Source organism: Eublepharis macularius, chromosome 1 (assembly GCF_028583425.1).
Source record: "Eublepharis macularius isolate TG4126 chromosome 1, MPM_Emac_v1.0, whole genome shotgun sequence".
Classification (NCBI taxonomy): Eukaryota; Metazoa; Chordata; class Lepidosauria; order Squamata; family Eublepharidae; genus Eublepharis; species Eublepharis macularius.
Genome location: NC_072790.1, coordinates 165715273 through 165728771, shown reverse-complemented (window position 1 = coordinate 165728771; position 13499 = coordinate 165715273). Strand labels below are relative to the sequence as shown.

At 43.2% G+C, this 13499-nt stretch overlaps 1 protein-coding gene across 2 annotated transcripts in view; it reads right to left on the bottom strand.

Annotated features, from left to right (window-relative positions):
• Window positions 1-13499, bottom strand: part of TTC27 (tetratricopeptide repeat domain 27) — a 169338-nt gene that overhangs the window by 118206 nt on the left and 37633 nt on the right. For both annotated transcript variants that reach the window (XM_054980541.1, XM_054980549.1), the window contains exon 5: window positions 3876-3978. In XM_054980541.1, coding sequence (XP_054836516.1) covers window positions 3876-3978 — 103 coding nt within the window. The remainder of the gene's footprint in view (window positions 1-3875; window positions 3979-13499) is intronic.

Sequence of the window (13499 nt, the reverse complement as noted above, 5' to 3'; positions counted from 1 at the left end):
TAGTAAATTTAATAACAGCTCTAGTTCAAATATTCTATTTAAGAAACTGGCTGAGCTCCATGGTACATTTTAAGAAATTAAAATTACAAGATACTATTAATAGTTGAATGATGTAATATCTATGAAAAGGTACTTACCACACCTGCCAAATACAATTTATTTCAACGAAGTATTTCAAGTATGACTTTGTTATCAAACCAGAATGTGTTGCCACATGAAGCTAATGTGTCTTCAGAGTTATCACCAGCTGCATTCCATTTTTAAAAGGCTATTGTTGAAGTCCAAAATTGCAATGCAATACCCTTTTCTGTTCCACTGTCATCATGAGACAACATTAATGTTACATCTTACATTTATCCACAGAGACAGAAATATCAGTATAAAAGTTGTCCCATTTTAAAGAAACTATGAATAAATATGTGAAGCTAGGAAAAACGTACAAATTCTTCAGTAACTGTTACCAGAACTGCTATTTATGGGGAAATTAGCATGCAGTCTGGGTTTAAATTATTGCGGATCTTAACCAGCTATACCAGAGTCCCTCTTCTAGATTACTCGTGCAATAAAGAGGCGAGACTAATAAGATAAAACGTGTCTTTACTAATAGTGTTGTGTATGCCTATAATAACACACACAAACAAGATACATACAAGAAACTAGGAAATAAAGAGTAGGAAAAATAGAGCCGTTTGCATTAGCAGGAAGACCCACTTGAGACCGACGGAACTGGGTATACTCACCTGGTCACGGCGTGGAAGAAAGATGTAGCAGCGAAGCATGGCAGTATCTAATGCCTGCACTAGACCCGTAGAGAGAGGCAGCGGAGGTTCAGGATAGGAATGGCACGTGCCTGGCTGGGATCAGTAGAGGAATGGCACATGCACCTCATGGCGGGGGGAAGTCTGCTTAAATACCCCAAAAGGTACACTGGGGCTGGTGCCTTTTCCCTGTGGTTCTCAAAAGGGGAACAAAGGCTTGATGGCTCTACAACTATCCTTAATGGGCCACTTTAGTGTCTAATTTGTATGACTGTGACACCTCGGGAAGAGGGGACAAAGGAGGGGAGGGGAGTGCCGGGTGGGTTGATTGGATCTGCCAGGAAGCTGGTGTTGTCTTGATGGCATCAACTCTGGAATGCGGTGGCTGCATTGAGATGCGTCCATTAAGTGTCCTGGACAGCCGGCACGTAGCTTCCATTCCAGGGTGGCTTCCAAGTTATGCATAGCAGGGCAAGGCTGGCTGCTGCAGACGTGACCGGCTCGCAGGGCCGGCTCGAGGGGGGCGGGGGGGTAGTCTGCCCCCAGCGCCACCAGGGAGGGGGTGCTGGGAGCAGCTGCCAGAGGGTGCAGGCAGCAGCGCGGGCAGCCTCGGAGCCCCCCGTGCTGCTTTCGCCTTCCCCGCAGGACAGGGGACGACCAGCTTGCCACGCACCCCCTGTCCTGCAGGGCAGGCAAAAAGGCAACGCGGGGGGGCCTGTGGGGCCGCGCACACCATTCACCTGCCCCGCAGGACAGGGGGCCGCCGGCCGCCCCGTCCTGAGGGGCAGGCAAATGGCGCGGGTGGCCGCGCTGCCTTTTGCCTGCCCTGCAGGGCAGGGGGTGCGCGGCAAGCCAGCCGCCCCCTGTCCTGCAGGGCAGGCAAAAGCAGCGCGGGGGGCTGCGAGGCCGCCCACGCCATTTGCCTGTGGGGAGGCGAATGGCACGGGCGGCTTCCCAGCCCCACACGCTGCCCCTGCCGTTCCGCTCTGCATGATGTCACCGAAGTAACGTCATAACGCAGCGCGGGGAGCGCTCGCGAGGTGGTCAGCCTAGGGTTGCCCTGGGCGCGGGCAACCCTAAATCCGGCGCTGTCAGCTCACTTTCACGAAATGGCAGCCTTGAAGGAAACTGTCCAGGCTGGCTCTTTACTGCTTGGGAACATGGCTTCTTCCTTGGCACGGCTTGGGCTTGCTAGCAGGCTGCCCAGTAATGAGGGCAGACCCAGTGACCGTCCTGCAAGGGGCTCCTCACGGGAACTGACCAGGGGGTGCCTGGCCAGGCTCATGGAGACTCCCTCCGGCCAGTACTGTGCTGCTGGCAGCATGGCTCTGGGCCCAAATGAAATAGGTGCTCAAGGAGGCAGGAAACAGACATAGATTGTACAGTCCATTGCAGCAGTGAGAGCAGGAAATAGGCATGGGTAATGCTGCTGCAAAACAGAGTCTTTGATGGATCCTTAAAACAGCAACTCAGGAAATTGACACAGTCCATGGCAGGCCCCACAACAGGAGGAGGGGGGGTCCCCGGCAACATAACCATAATCTGTGAAATTACTATGCAATACACAGTTTTCATATCTTCCCAATTGTTCATATAAGCCAACTGATACTTGGAAGATTGGGATCTTAGAGTTGGTAGCTCTTTGAATATCACTTAAAAATTAAAAGGTATGGCAGCAACTTTATTGGGTTAATGCCTGTTGGAGAAAAAGTATATAAGTCTTAAAGTTTCCCACCAACATTTTGCAGGTACAAGAGAAGGATAATAGCCTGGATCCACTAGACTGTTTCTGTGGTTGGAAGTATTCCTGCCTGCGGAGGAGGATAGGGGGGAGGGGACACTTTGGGCTGCAGTGGGAGAAATGTAGCAAGAAAGGGCAGAAATCCTTCAGTCTGCAGAAATACTCCAGTAACTCCTAGCCACTGTATTCCCAGTTATAGTATTTTTCCCTTCTAGTTTTTCTGGCAAGAGAAAAGTCAAAACGTAATCCATTTAGTACATGATAGTGGACAGTACTTAATATTTGAATATGCATTTTATTCTGTGGACTGCCTGAGAGTGTTCTAGGATCAGGGAGGGATACAGATGTTAATTAAGCAAATTTATTTGTTTATGCACTGTTTTTCTCCCCAACAGGGATCCGAAGTGACTTACAACTTTGTTTTCCTAAAAGTTATATGGTTCATTTTCTATTCAGTTCTCAAATGTACAAAAGCAAAGAATGTAGCTTAAGCAGATTGTAAGTCAGCAAATACTGTGCAATCATCATCATGTACTGTAGACCACAATGCAGTTAATCACAATGCTACTGAACGGTGCACTGGCAGCTCCACTTCAGCTAAAGAATTAGCTACCATTCAGTCCAATTGAAAAGTCAATAAGGCCCATCCTTACCTGGCTCTTGAAAGGATGAATTAGAAGCAAGCTACTGTTAAAGAGCAATATAAACCAATTGTTGGAATGCGCTTTTGCCTAGTACATTAATTGCATTATTTAAAAGCAGGCCATTTAAAATTAATTTTAAACTGAACACAAGAGTCCATACTCGTCAGAGACATCATTCATTATCTTATTAAAATGATGGCATTCTTTTACATATTGCATTAAGTGTAAAGCAATAGAATTCTGTATGCTTCAGCTGGAGAGGTGTCCAGTTATTCAGAGAACAAAGCTTGTTGCTTATTTCTGTCAAAACTGCACAGTCATGATTCTGAATAAAACAAGGATTGCCAAGCAATGAATGGACAAAGGATTTATTAATTAATAGCATTATTTGAAAACCATTGGTTTTCAGAGAGAAGCTGTAAAAAGGAATGAATACTATTGGTTTTCAGAGAGAAGCTGTAAAAAAAAAACCAGTTAAGTAGCAATGTTCTGGTACAATCGTACATACGAATGCACACCATCTTGAGTTAAGCAAAGAATGATTATCTGGATAGAAATCCAGATAGATTCATTCCATAAGCAAGAGGTGGTTCTTCCTCCAGTGAGAGAAGCCTTCCATGACACAAATTCCTTCTACCACAGGAAAGTACCTCCACTTGGGGAACAGATCTGCAAGATCAAACCCAGTATTTCTGATAACTTACTATTACTTTATGTTACATTTAGATATACCTTGCTGTATACAGGCATGGGCAACAGCAAAAAGTTCAGGAGATCTCTCTTCTAACAACTGCTGATGGATGTTCACACATCGCAGAGTCCACCAAGGAAGAGTCTGAAAATGAAAAGTACATTTGAGAGAATTAAATCTACTTGTTTTCAAATCATCATTTCTACTTGATTATAATGCATTCACATTGCAACAAGACCTTCTAATCACAAAGGGAAAGAACCTTCGATTACTCTTGCTCAGGACAAGCAACAAAAGGATTTAAGTTACACAGCAATAGGTTTATTTTAGTTGCAAAAACTTTTCTAACAAAGGACTTTTCCGCACAGGGCATTTTCATCGGTTCCCAGACTGCATCAATTTCTCTCCAGACTTCTGCATGCATGGTCAAAATACCCCAATTCAGTCTCCAAACTGCTTCCCAGATTTTTTTGCATTCTGCATGGAGAAAGTCTGCAACTGCTGCAGAACCAATCTTTCCCCAGCTTTTCTGCAGCTTTTTACTCTGCACACATACCCCGATATTTTTTCCCATGAAGTCAAATTGAGGCTTTTCTTGAACTGCAGAATGCTTTCTTTGATGTGAGGCATGGCCCTACCTTTATTCCCCTGCATCCAGATTGGTTAAACAGCAACCAATCAAGCTTTTTGCTGAATTAAAAAAAATTAAATGGCAATGTTGCAACATTGCAAAGTTGGTGCCATTAGAAAAGACAAAAAAATCCCTTTGTAAGTTTCCTCAACAATCAACTGAGTAGTTTTCAGCCAATGGACTGAGGAAACTGATGAGTCCTCAAAGTCCGCAGCAGAATTGGGGCATTTTTCTAGTGCAGAAATAAAAAACAGAACCATTTCAGCTCAACTTCCTCAAAGTTTAGAATTACAGCCCAATCCTTGGGGGGGGGGGGTTGCGGGTGGAAAGCACTCAGAGAGAGGTCTAAGGCTTACACTATGAAAAAAGGTGCCCATTGAACGGGAAAACTTGGGCCCCCCTCCCAGCTCCCTGCCCCGCCCATGCAGCCCAATGGAGCATAGGATGGCAACTACCACAGGGACCAATCCGCATGCGCCCCCGTGGTGGCTGAGTTTCCCTGCATGTGCCCAGTCAGCTCCCCAGGCACCCTACGTAACTTCTGGCTATGTCGCCCATGAACCCTGGTAAGTAGGGAGGCGGCCGAAGACTCTGCCCAGCAGCCCCCCGCGGTGGGGACTTAGAACGCAAGGCAGGAGAGTGGTTGCTCAGGGTGGTGGGTCACAAGTGCACTGGGGGGACTTAGCAGAAAACAGGGAGTACTTTGCACTTGCTCAAGGGAAGAAGAGCAAGTCTAGAATTCTGACTAACAACAACCACCCAAGTCCATTTGCAGATTATCTGACTCTGGAATCCTAGCTCAGGAAGGAGTGAGGGAGCACTGACAGGTAAGAGGGAGCTGGGGCAGTGGCTACCCCGGCTCACTGATTGGTGCCAGCTGCCCCCCTCACCTAAACCCTCCCAAATGCCAGCCTCTACATGTGAGGGGGTGGCAGCAGCGCCTGCCTGCCATGTAAACTGTTGCCCAGAAAACTGTTCTTGATGCAGCCATTGAGGGGGGCGCCAGCTACCCATCTGGTGGCTCTGTTTAGACTCCCTCAGCTGGGGTTCCTCCTAGCAGAGAAGGAAGTGCAGCCGCAGGTCAGGTTGACTGGGTGTTCGTAACTCCCTATTGATGGAGGATGCTCAGCCCTTTGATTTTCTCCCTCACAGGATAAGACCATTGTAATGCAGAGCGCTTTTTCACCAGAAGATCATGCATCTGGTTGCAGACTCCACCTGTGACACTGGACCTGCCACCGCTCCCAACCATGGACACCCTCCCAGAACGTTGCAGACTAGGCTTAACTGTGGACCAGGCTGGGTCCCTTGCCACACATGTGTCTTTTTCCCTTGCAGGCAGGTCGCAACTCGTCAGAGATCAAGGAAAATAGATGTTCCAGCCCTGGGTTATCCTCCTCGTTCGCCATTCAGGTCCAGCCCAGGGAGCAGTTTCCCAAGGCAGCCCACATCTCAACCTCGCCCCTGTGAGGGCAGGACAAGGAACGGATTTTGCAGCTCTGACTGCTGCGCAAACTGCCTTTGCTCCCTTTCCAGCTGAGGAAATTGGTAAGGCATATCCAGACAACCTCTTCACCTTTTCCGGTTTAATAAAAATATGTATTGAAAAACAACAAACTTGCATTCTGTTTCCTTGCCTGTAGATGACTGTAGCCCCCACTCCCCAACTCTCTGTAGGGATGGTCTTTTCACACATTCTGGCAAATGATTCCTGGCTCAGGGCTGGGATGGATGGGGTGGGCTCTGCTGCCAGAAGGAGCAGGTGTCCTGTGGCACCTTGGGGCCCTGTCCAGCTTCCCTGCCCCCTTCTCCCCTCAATATAACTTCAGGCAGCAGGATGGGAATTGTAGCATCACCCATGTATGTCTGGCAGGGGCGTGGAGGTACCACTGAGGACTCATATTCTCTGACAGAGTGGCTGGCATCTGATAAACCAGGCAGATGGGGCGTGGCGTCGCTGACTTCAGGATGGACGCGTGTTGAGAGAGCTCCGCTCCTCCCGACCCTCAAATCTCCCACTTACACGGCATGACAAAACATTTGGAGTACATATAATGAGAAACTCAATCTCCAAGAAAAAGAAAAATGAATCGAAGGTAGCCAGAAACTTACAAACGTTCTTTGCAGCATCAAAAGAGAGCAGGCGGTGTGAAGAGACAACGACGGAGCAATCCAAGATGGCGGACGGAACTATTATAAATGCAGCAAATGAGGTAAACGTCACAGAAATAATCCTAGACCCACAACTGGCTAAACTAAAGACTGAGATATTAGCTCAAATTGCCAATATGATCGCCCCTTTAACAGCACAGCTAGAAGATATAAAACTGGATCTGAAAGCAGTTAACCAGAAGGCAGATAGAGCCCTAGATGCGAGCTCTTCTGCACGGAGAGAAGTATGCACCTTACATAAGGACATTGAAAACCACCAGGAGAGGCTAATTAATTTGGATGTCAATATGAGGCAAAATTTCCTAAAAATACAAGGGATTGATGAGCTTTTGATAAAAAATAAGGAACTCATGCCAGTAATCACAAGATGGCTTGCTAATCAGCTTGAAGCAGAGGAGGGCTCGGGCTCAGGCCCACTAATCACAAAGGCCTACCGAATTGGAGCAATCAGGCAATATAGGAACAAACCTATGCCTAGATATATAATTATCGAAATGCCCAATCAAAAAGCAAGGATGAAAATAGGATTCGTTTTCGTTTTCTCGGCCATGTCAGACGCTCCTCTCCGCAGGTCCGGGAGGAAGCGCCTGAGCAGCCTGACCGGGCGGCTGATCTGCAAAGATTAGCCCCCAGGACTCCCAGTGAGGGAGGCAGGGTCCAGAGCGCTGCGGGAAGAGCCCCCTGAAACTGATGCAGGGGGTAAATTGCCCATTTGCTCCTATGGAGGCCGGCAGACGTGCGCGGCACCTCGAGTGCTGCTGGGCCATGGAAAACGGCAAAGAGCAGAACTAGGCGAAAGCCTGTAAGTAAGCGAATCCCTTCTGTTATTACAAGCGTATGTGAAAGATTGGTGGGATCTGAAGCTAAGAAGGCTCGGGTTTCTTCCCCCTCACTGAGTTTCAGAACTTGGTCGGCAGTCTCCCCCCCCCTAAAATGGCGACGAAAAAGCAGAGTCCCACTTTGGGCAAGTCAATCTCGGCTGCCCTGCAGGGAAAAGGAGAGTCTCTCGAGGACTTATTGAAGAGGTCGGTTATCGAAGCCATAAAGCCCTTTGTTGACAAGTTAAACGAAATGGATCAAAGGATGGGCTTAATTGAGAGCGAAGTGAAAACCATTAAGGAAGTAGCGGGGGGGCAGAGAAGTCTGCTCGGGAAAATGTGTCACTCGTGAGGGCAACGAACAAAGAATTAAAGCTGGTGGAGAACCAGCTGATCGGGCTACAAGTGGAACGAACACAGACAATTTTGCGCCTCCAGAACGTGGAAGAGGAGGAAAATGAGGATTTAAAGGATCTTGCCTCGGAATTGATGGCGACACCCGCGAGGGCAACTAAAGAAGAGGTAAAAAGCGCCATTTTGGAGGTCCGTCGGGCTTCTTCAAAATATGCAACGAAGCGTCAGCTGCCTCGCGAGATCATCATTGATTTTTCATCTAAGAGGATCCGGGACACTATCCTATATAACTCATACAATGCGGATCTGGACTTTTTGGGGAACAAGGTCAAGATACTGAAGGATGTTCCATTTTTAGTTCGGAAAAGAAGATTTAAGTATAAAAGGTTTGCAGCTCTTCTGAGGGAACGTGGAATAAAGTATAAATGGCTATTTCTGGAAGGTATCTGGTTTAGTTACGAAGATCAAGCTTACAAGATAATATCAGAAGATCAGCTAAGGGACTTTGAGGGCAAAAACCAAGTATTTCAGCAAGAGGCCAAGCAAGAAGAAAAGGACTCGAAGTCTGAAGGGGGAGGGGAGGAGGGAATGAGCACGGCGGTTGCAGCTGTTCAGAGAGAACTGCATCCGAGGCCCAGGGGGGGGAGGAAGATTTAATTTGGATTGTAATTTGTATTTTGCAAGGTCAACCATTCCATCAGTATTTTACAAAGTTTTAATACTAAATAATGGCAGTATGAAGGGAAAGCATTATTTGTAGTGTAGTGTTGTTATATGGTGTTGTTGTTTTTTCTTTCCTTCCCTCTGTCCCCCTTCCTTCCCTTTGTATCGTTAGTTATTGTAAGCAATTAAAAATAAAAAAGTATATAAAAAAAGCAAGGATGAAAATAATTGAAATTGCCAAAACATCCAGATCAATCCTGTTTAATGGAACCCTGGTGCAGATTTACACTGATTTGCCAAAAGAAGCCCTGCTGATACGAAAAGACCTAAAGCCTATCACAGATGCGCTGAGGAAAGCTAATATCAGATATAAATGGCTAAATCACATTAAAATCTTGGTAATTCTGAATGGAAAGCATCATATTGCAACGAATTTGGAGAACGGAACAGAACTCTTGAATACAATTGGCGTGGAGATGCCTATGGAAACAAACAAGCAGAACCAAAAGAGAAAGTCGACGGACTTGCTCTCACCACAGAAGGACAGCAAGATCCCGATAAGAAATGCTTAATGTACTTTGGAAGATAAAACACTCTGCAAAGAGGACAAGTATTTGTTGTGCCTAAAACATCTTTGTTATAAGTCGAATGGGAACTTGGGGGGAGGGGGGGGAGGGAAGGGGACCTCAGCTCAGCTCCGTGGTAAGAGAACTTTTCATTTGGGAACCTTGTATTCCAAAACTGGGGCGTAGGAACAACGCACCAGTTTGAAAGTTCTGGGACCAGCTGAGAACACCGATACTGAGGGATAATTCATCTAAAATTATATAAGTGTGTTTACTGAATTAATTGTTATATTAAGGGACAAGGGGAGGGGGAAGGGGGGAGTAGGGTAAGAGGTTACAAATTAGTGCTGGAAAAAGGTTCACAACTAGGGGAAAGAAAAGGAGGGATAGTAAGACTTAGAACAGGTGCAAACAAGTGTATAAGAAGGTAATTGTTTTTAGTGTGCTATAGATAGTTAAAGTGTTTGTTACAGGTTAATCAAAATAAATAAATCAATTTAAAAAAAAGAAGAAAAAACAAAATAAAAAAAAATACAAAAAAAGAAGAAAAGCTGGGAGAGAGGGAAAAAGAGGGGGGGAGTTAGTTTTTTTTTAAAAAGAGGCTAAGAAAACTAAAGAAAATAAAAATTTTGCTATATTAGATCGACAATAGTAATAAATCACAAGAGACGGATAGAAGTGTTCTTGAAATAAGAGGGTGAAGACAGAGTAAGATATCTACTTGAATACTGTTAATCTTCTTCCTAAAGGTATCTGATTGAAATCTGTGTTTTGTATTTGGAACAGTGACATACATATTATAGTATGGCTTCTATGTTTAAAATGAATGTAAGAGGTTTGGGGAATCCTATAAAACGAAGGAGAGTTATTGCAGCATTGGCTAAAACTAAATCTCAAATAATTTTTTCCTGCAGGCAACTCATGCTAAAAACAACGATACAGACATCTTAAAGGCACGCTGGATTCACTCACAATATTATGCAGCAGGTAACTCTAAGTCAAGAGGTGTAGCGATTTTATTAACAAAGGATCTCCCATTTCAACACAAAAAAACTCTTAAAGATACCAAAGGGCGATTCATTTTTATTAAAGGTTTAATAGGAGACCAAAGTTATACTTTCGCGTCCATTTATGCCCCCAACACCCAACAACTAAATTTCACAGAAGAAGCACTAGGAAAATTAAAGGATTTCCAGGAAGGCCATCTCATAGTGGGGGGAGACTTTAATTACATAATTGACTACAAATGGGACAAATCAAACTTTGGAAGGGAAAGAAACCAAAAAGACAAAAAGTCTAAACTCAAACCTGTCCTACAAAAATATAATCTTACGGATATATGGAGGCATCTACATGTGGGGGAGAAGGACTTTAATTACTACTCCCAGAGACGTAACTCATACACAAGGATTGACTTTATCTTAGTTTCTAACATTAATAGATCACGTAAGTGATTCCCAAATTAGCTCCTGTTTAATATCGGACCATTCGTGGGTCAATGTAATTGTAACGTCCAAAATACAAAACCAGGACTACACTCAATGGTGTATGCCAAAACACTTACTCTATAACAGTCAGTCAGCCAAGGAAATAGAAAGGATTATAGGAACAGTCATAGCTGATAACAACACAGAGGGAATAGGGGCTAATATTTTTTGGGACATGATTAAGACAGTGTCCAGAGGGCACATTATTGCGCTTTCAGCAAAAATAAACAGAGAAAAAGTAAAATACAGGCGAGAACTAACAGAGACTATTAAAACTTTGGAAAATAAACATAAACTAACAGGAAGCAAAAAAACGTATCAGGAATTAACTGCCCAGCGCAAAATTCTAGAAACGCTAGAAACAAATGGTGTATATAGAAACTTACTTAAGACAAGGCAAAAATATTGGTTTAATACCTCCAAAGCCCTAAGAAACTTATCAAACAAAATAAAACAGAAAAACATGAAAAATTGTATTCATCTACTTCAAGACAAAAATGGGGTAAACTGCCACAACTCCAAATCGATTCTACAAATATTTAAAGATTTCTATACAAATTTATATTCAACAAAAAAGCCAGAACAAAATAAGATAATGGATTTCTTAAATTCGCTTAAAAATGTCAAAAAATTGGAAGAGAATCACAAAGCTATTTTAGAACAACCTATCTCATTACAGGAGACCTTAGAAGCGATTAAACTGGCCAAAAACAACAAAGCCACAGGTCTTGATGGATACCCATCAGAATTTTATAAAAAAATACGTGGTTTTATTAGCCCAACGCTTAACTGACTTGGTTTTAAAAAGAGGGTAAATTATCCCCCACTTAGACCATGGCAGATATAGTCATGATACATAAACAAGGAAAAGACCCAATGAAGGCGGCTTCCTATCGTCCAATCTCACTTCTTAATCATGATTATAAGCTATTTACTTCAATTTTGGTGAGATGCTTAAATTCATTCATAAATAATTATATTCATATAAATCAGGCCGGCTTTATGCCAAAAAGGGAGATCACAGATAATATCTTTAAAACTTTGAATTTGATTGAACATTGCAAAAATAACAAGATAGAAGCCTTGTTTTTGTCTTTGGATATACAAAAAGCATTTGATTCGGTTGAAAAAAGGTACCTGTGCAATACCCTTCAATTCTTAGGTTTCGGAGAAAATTTCCTAAATACCATTAAAGCTATCTATTCACAACCCACAGCAAATATCAAACTGAATGGACTATGCTCAGAAAAAATAGTAATTAATAGAGGCACTAGACAGGGCTGCCCATTGTCCCCCATACTATTTGCAATAGCACTGGAACCATTTGCAATAGCTCTAAGAGACAATGCAAATATTAAAGGAATCCCCATTGAAAATTGCTGTTTCAAAATATCACTATTTGCTGATGACATGCTAATCTACCTAACTAACCCAACATCCTCCTTGACATCGCTTCATTCCCTACTTTCTGTATTCGGTGGTATCTCTGGCCTGGTTGTTAATCAATCAAAGTCACAAATCCTCCCTATCAATTTGGCATATAGTACCGGAAAACAAATAGAAAAGCAATATAAATATCAACGGGCTTCAAATCACCTAACATACCTTGGTATCAATATTTCATCCAATCTGAATGACCTCATCAAATTAAATCACCAAAGAATAGTAAATCAAGTAAAATCAGATATCACCAAGTGGGATAAGCTTAATCTCAGCTGGTACGATAGATTCCACCTAATAAAAGCTTTTATTGTACCCAAATTTCTTTTCATATTTAGGGCAATCCCAGTAATGATCCCCTTAACACTAATTACCCAATGGCAAACTATGCTCAATAGATTCCTTTGGCAAAATAAACATCCAAGAATCTCATATTCCACGTTGAGAAGGAAAACTGGAGAGGGGGGATTTAATTTTCCAGACCTCAATTTATACCACGTAGCGATAAGACAACTTACTACAACTCATTTCTGTAACCAATACATCAGAACGGGTCACCCTCTCCCAGGCTCTAATTCCCAAACTTTCCTTCAACGATGTAATATGGAACAGGCAAATAAATAGACCCAAGAATATTTGCAACAACAGGTTTTTATTAGCAATACTGCAGGTATGGGATAAATACAAAGATAAACTAGTCCCAGGGAAGTCCAGATTTTCTTCCTTTATCAACCAAACTTGGTTCCCTCCAGGCCAAGAACCTCCATTTACAACTCTGTTCCAACAGGCCAAAATAACGAGAATAGCTGATATAGTCTCACACACAGGTCTCCTAGGGAAAACAGAATTAGAAGGCAAACTAAAGCAAAGACTGTTATGGTTTAGATATTTACAGATAAAAAAATATGACAGAACAAATCGGCCTAAAAACAATAATGAAAACGCCTCTGACAGAGTTTGAACAAGTCCTACAAGCATACACATCACAGAAAAAAGGGAAGATCTCTATACTGTACTCCATCTTATTGAAAACAGTGAATAAGGTGCAATTACCCTGCCAGTCTAGTTGGGCCAATGACTGCAATATAAACCATTCTACAGAGACATGGAAAAAGGTTTGGTCTTCTGATATATTTAATTCAAAGGTTATTCAAACCAAGATACAATCATTTAAGATCATCCACAGGTGGTATCTTACACCGAAGAAACTATCACACTTATTTCCCTCAGCATCACCACTGTGTTGGAAAAAATGTGGGGAAATAGGCTCGTTTGCCCACTGCTGGGAATGTGCAATCATAAAAAAATTCTGGGAAGAAATGATTGAGGCAGTTAGGGCAATCACAGGGTATGTAATTCCTTTGGACCCAAAAATCATTTTTTTAAGTCAGTGGGGAGACTTAAATATTCCTAAGATTAGAAGAGAATTGATTGCAACGTTTCTTGTGGTGGCAAAAAATGAAATAGCGCTAGAATGGAAAAAAGAAAAAGCACCCTCTGTGGATGCATGGTTTGAAAAAGTATGGAATCATTT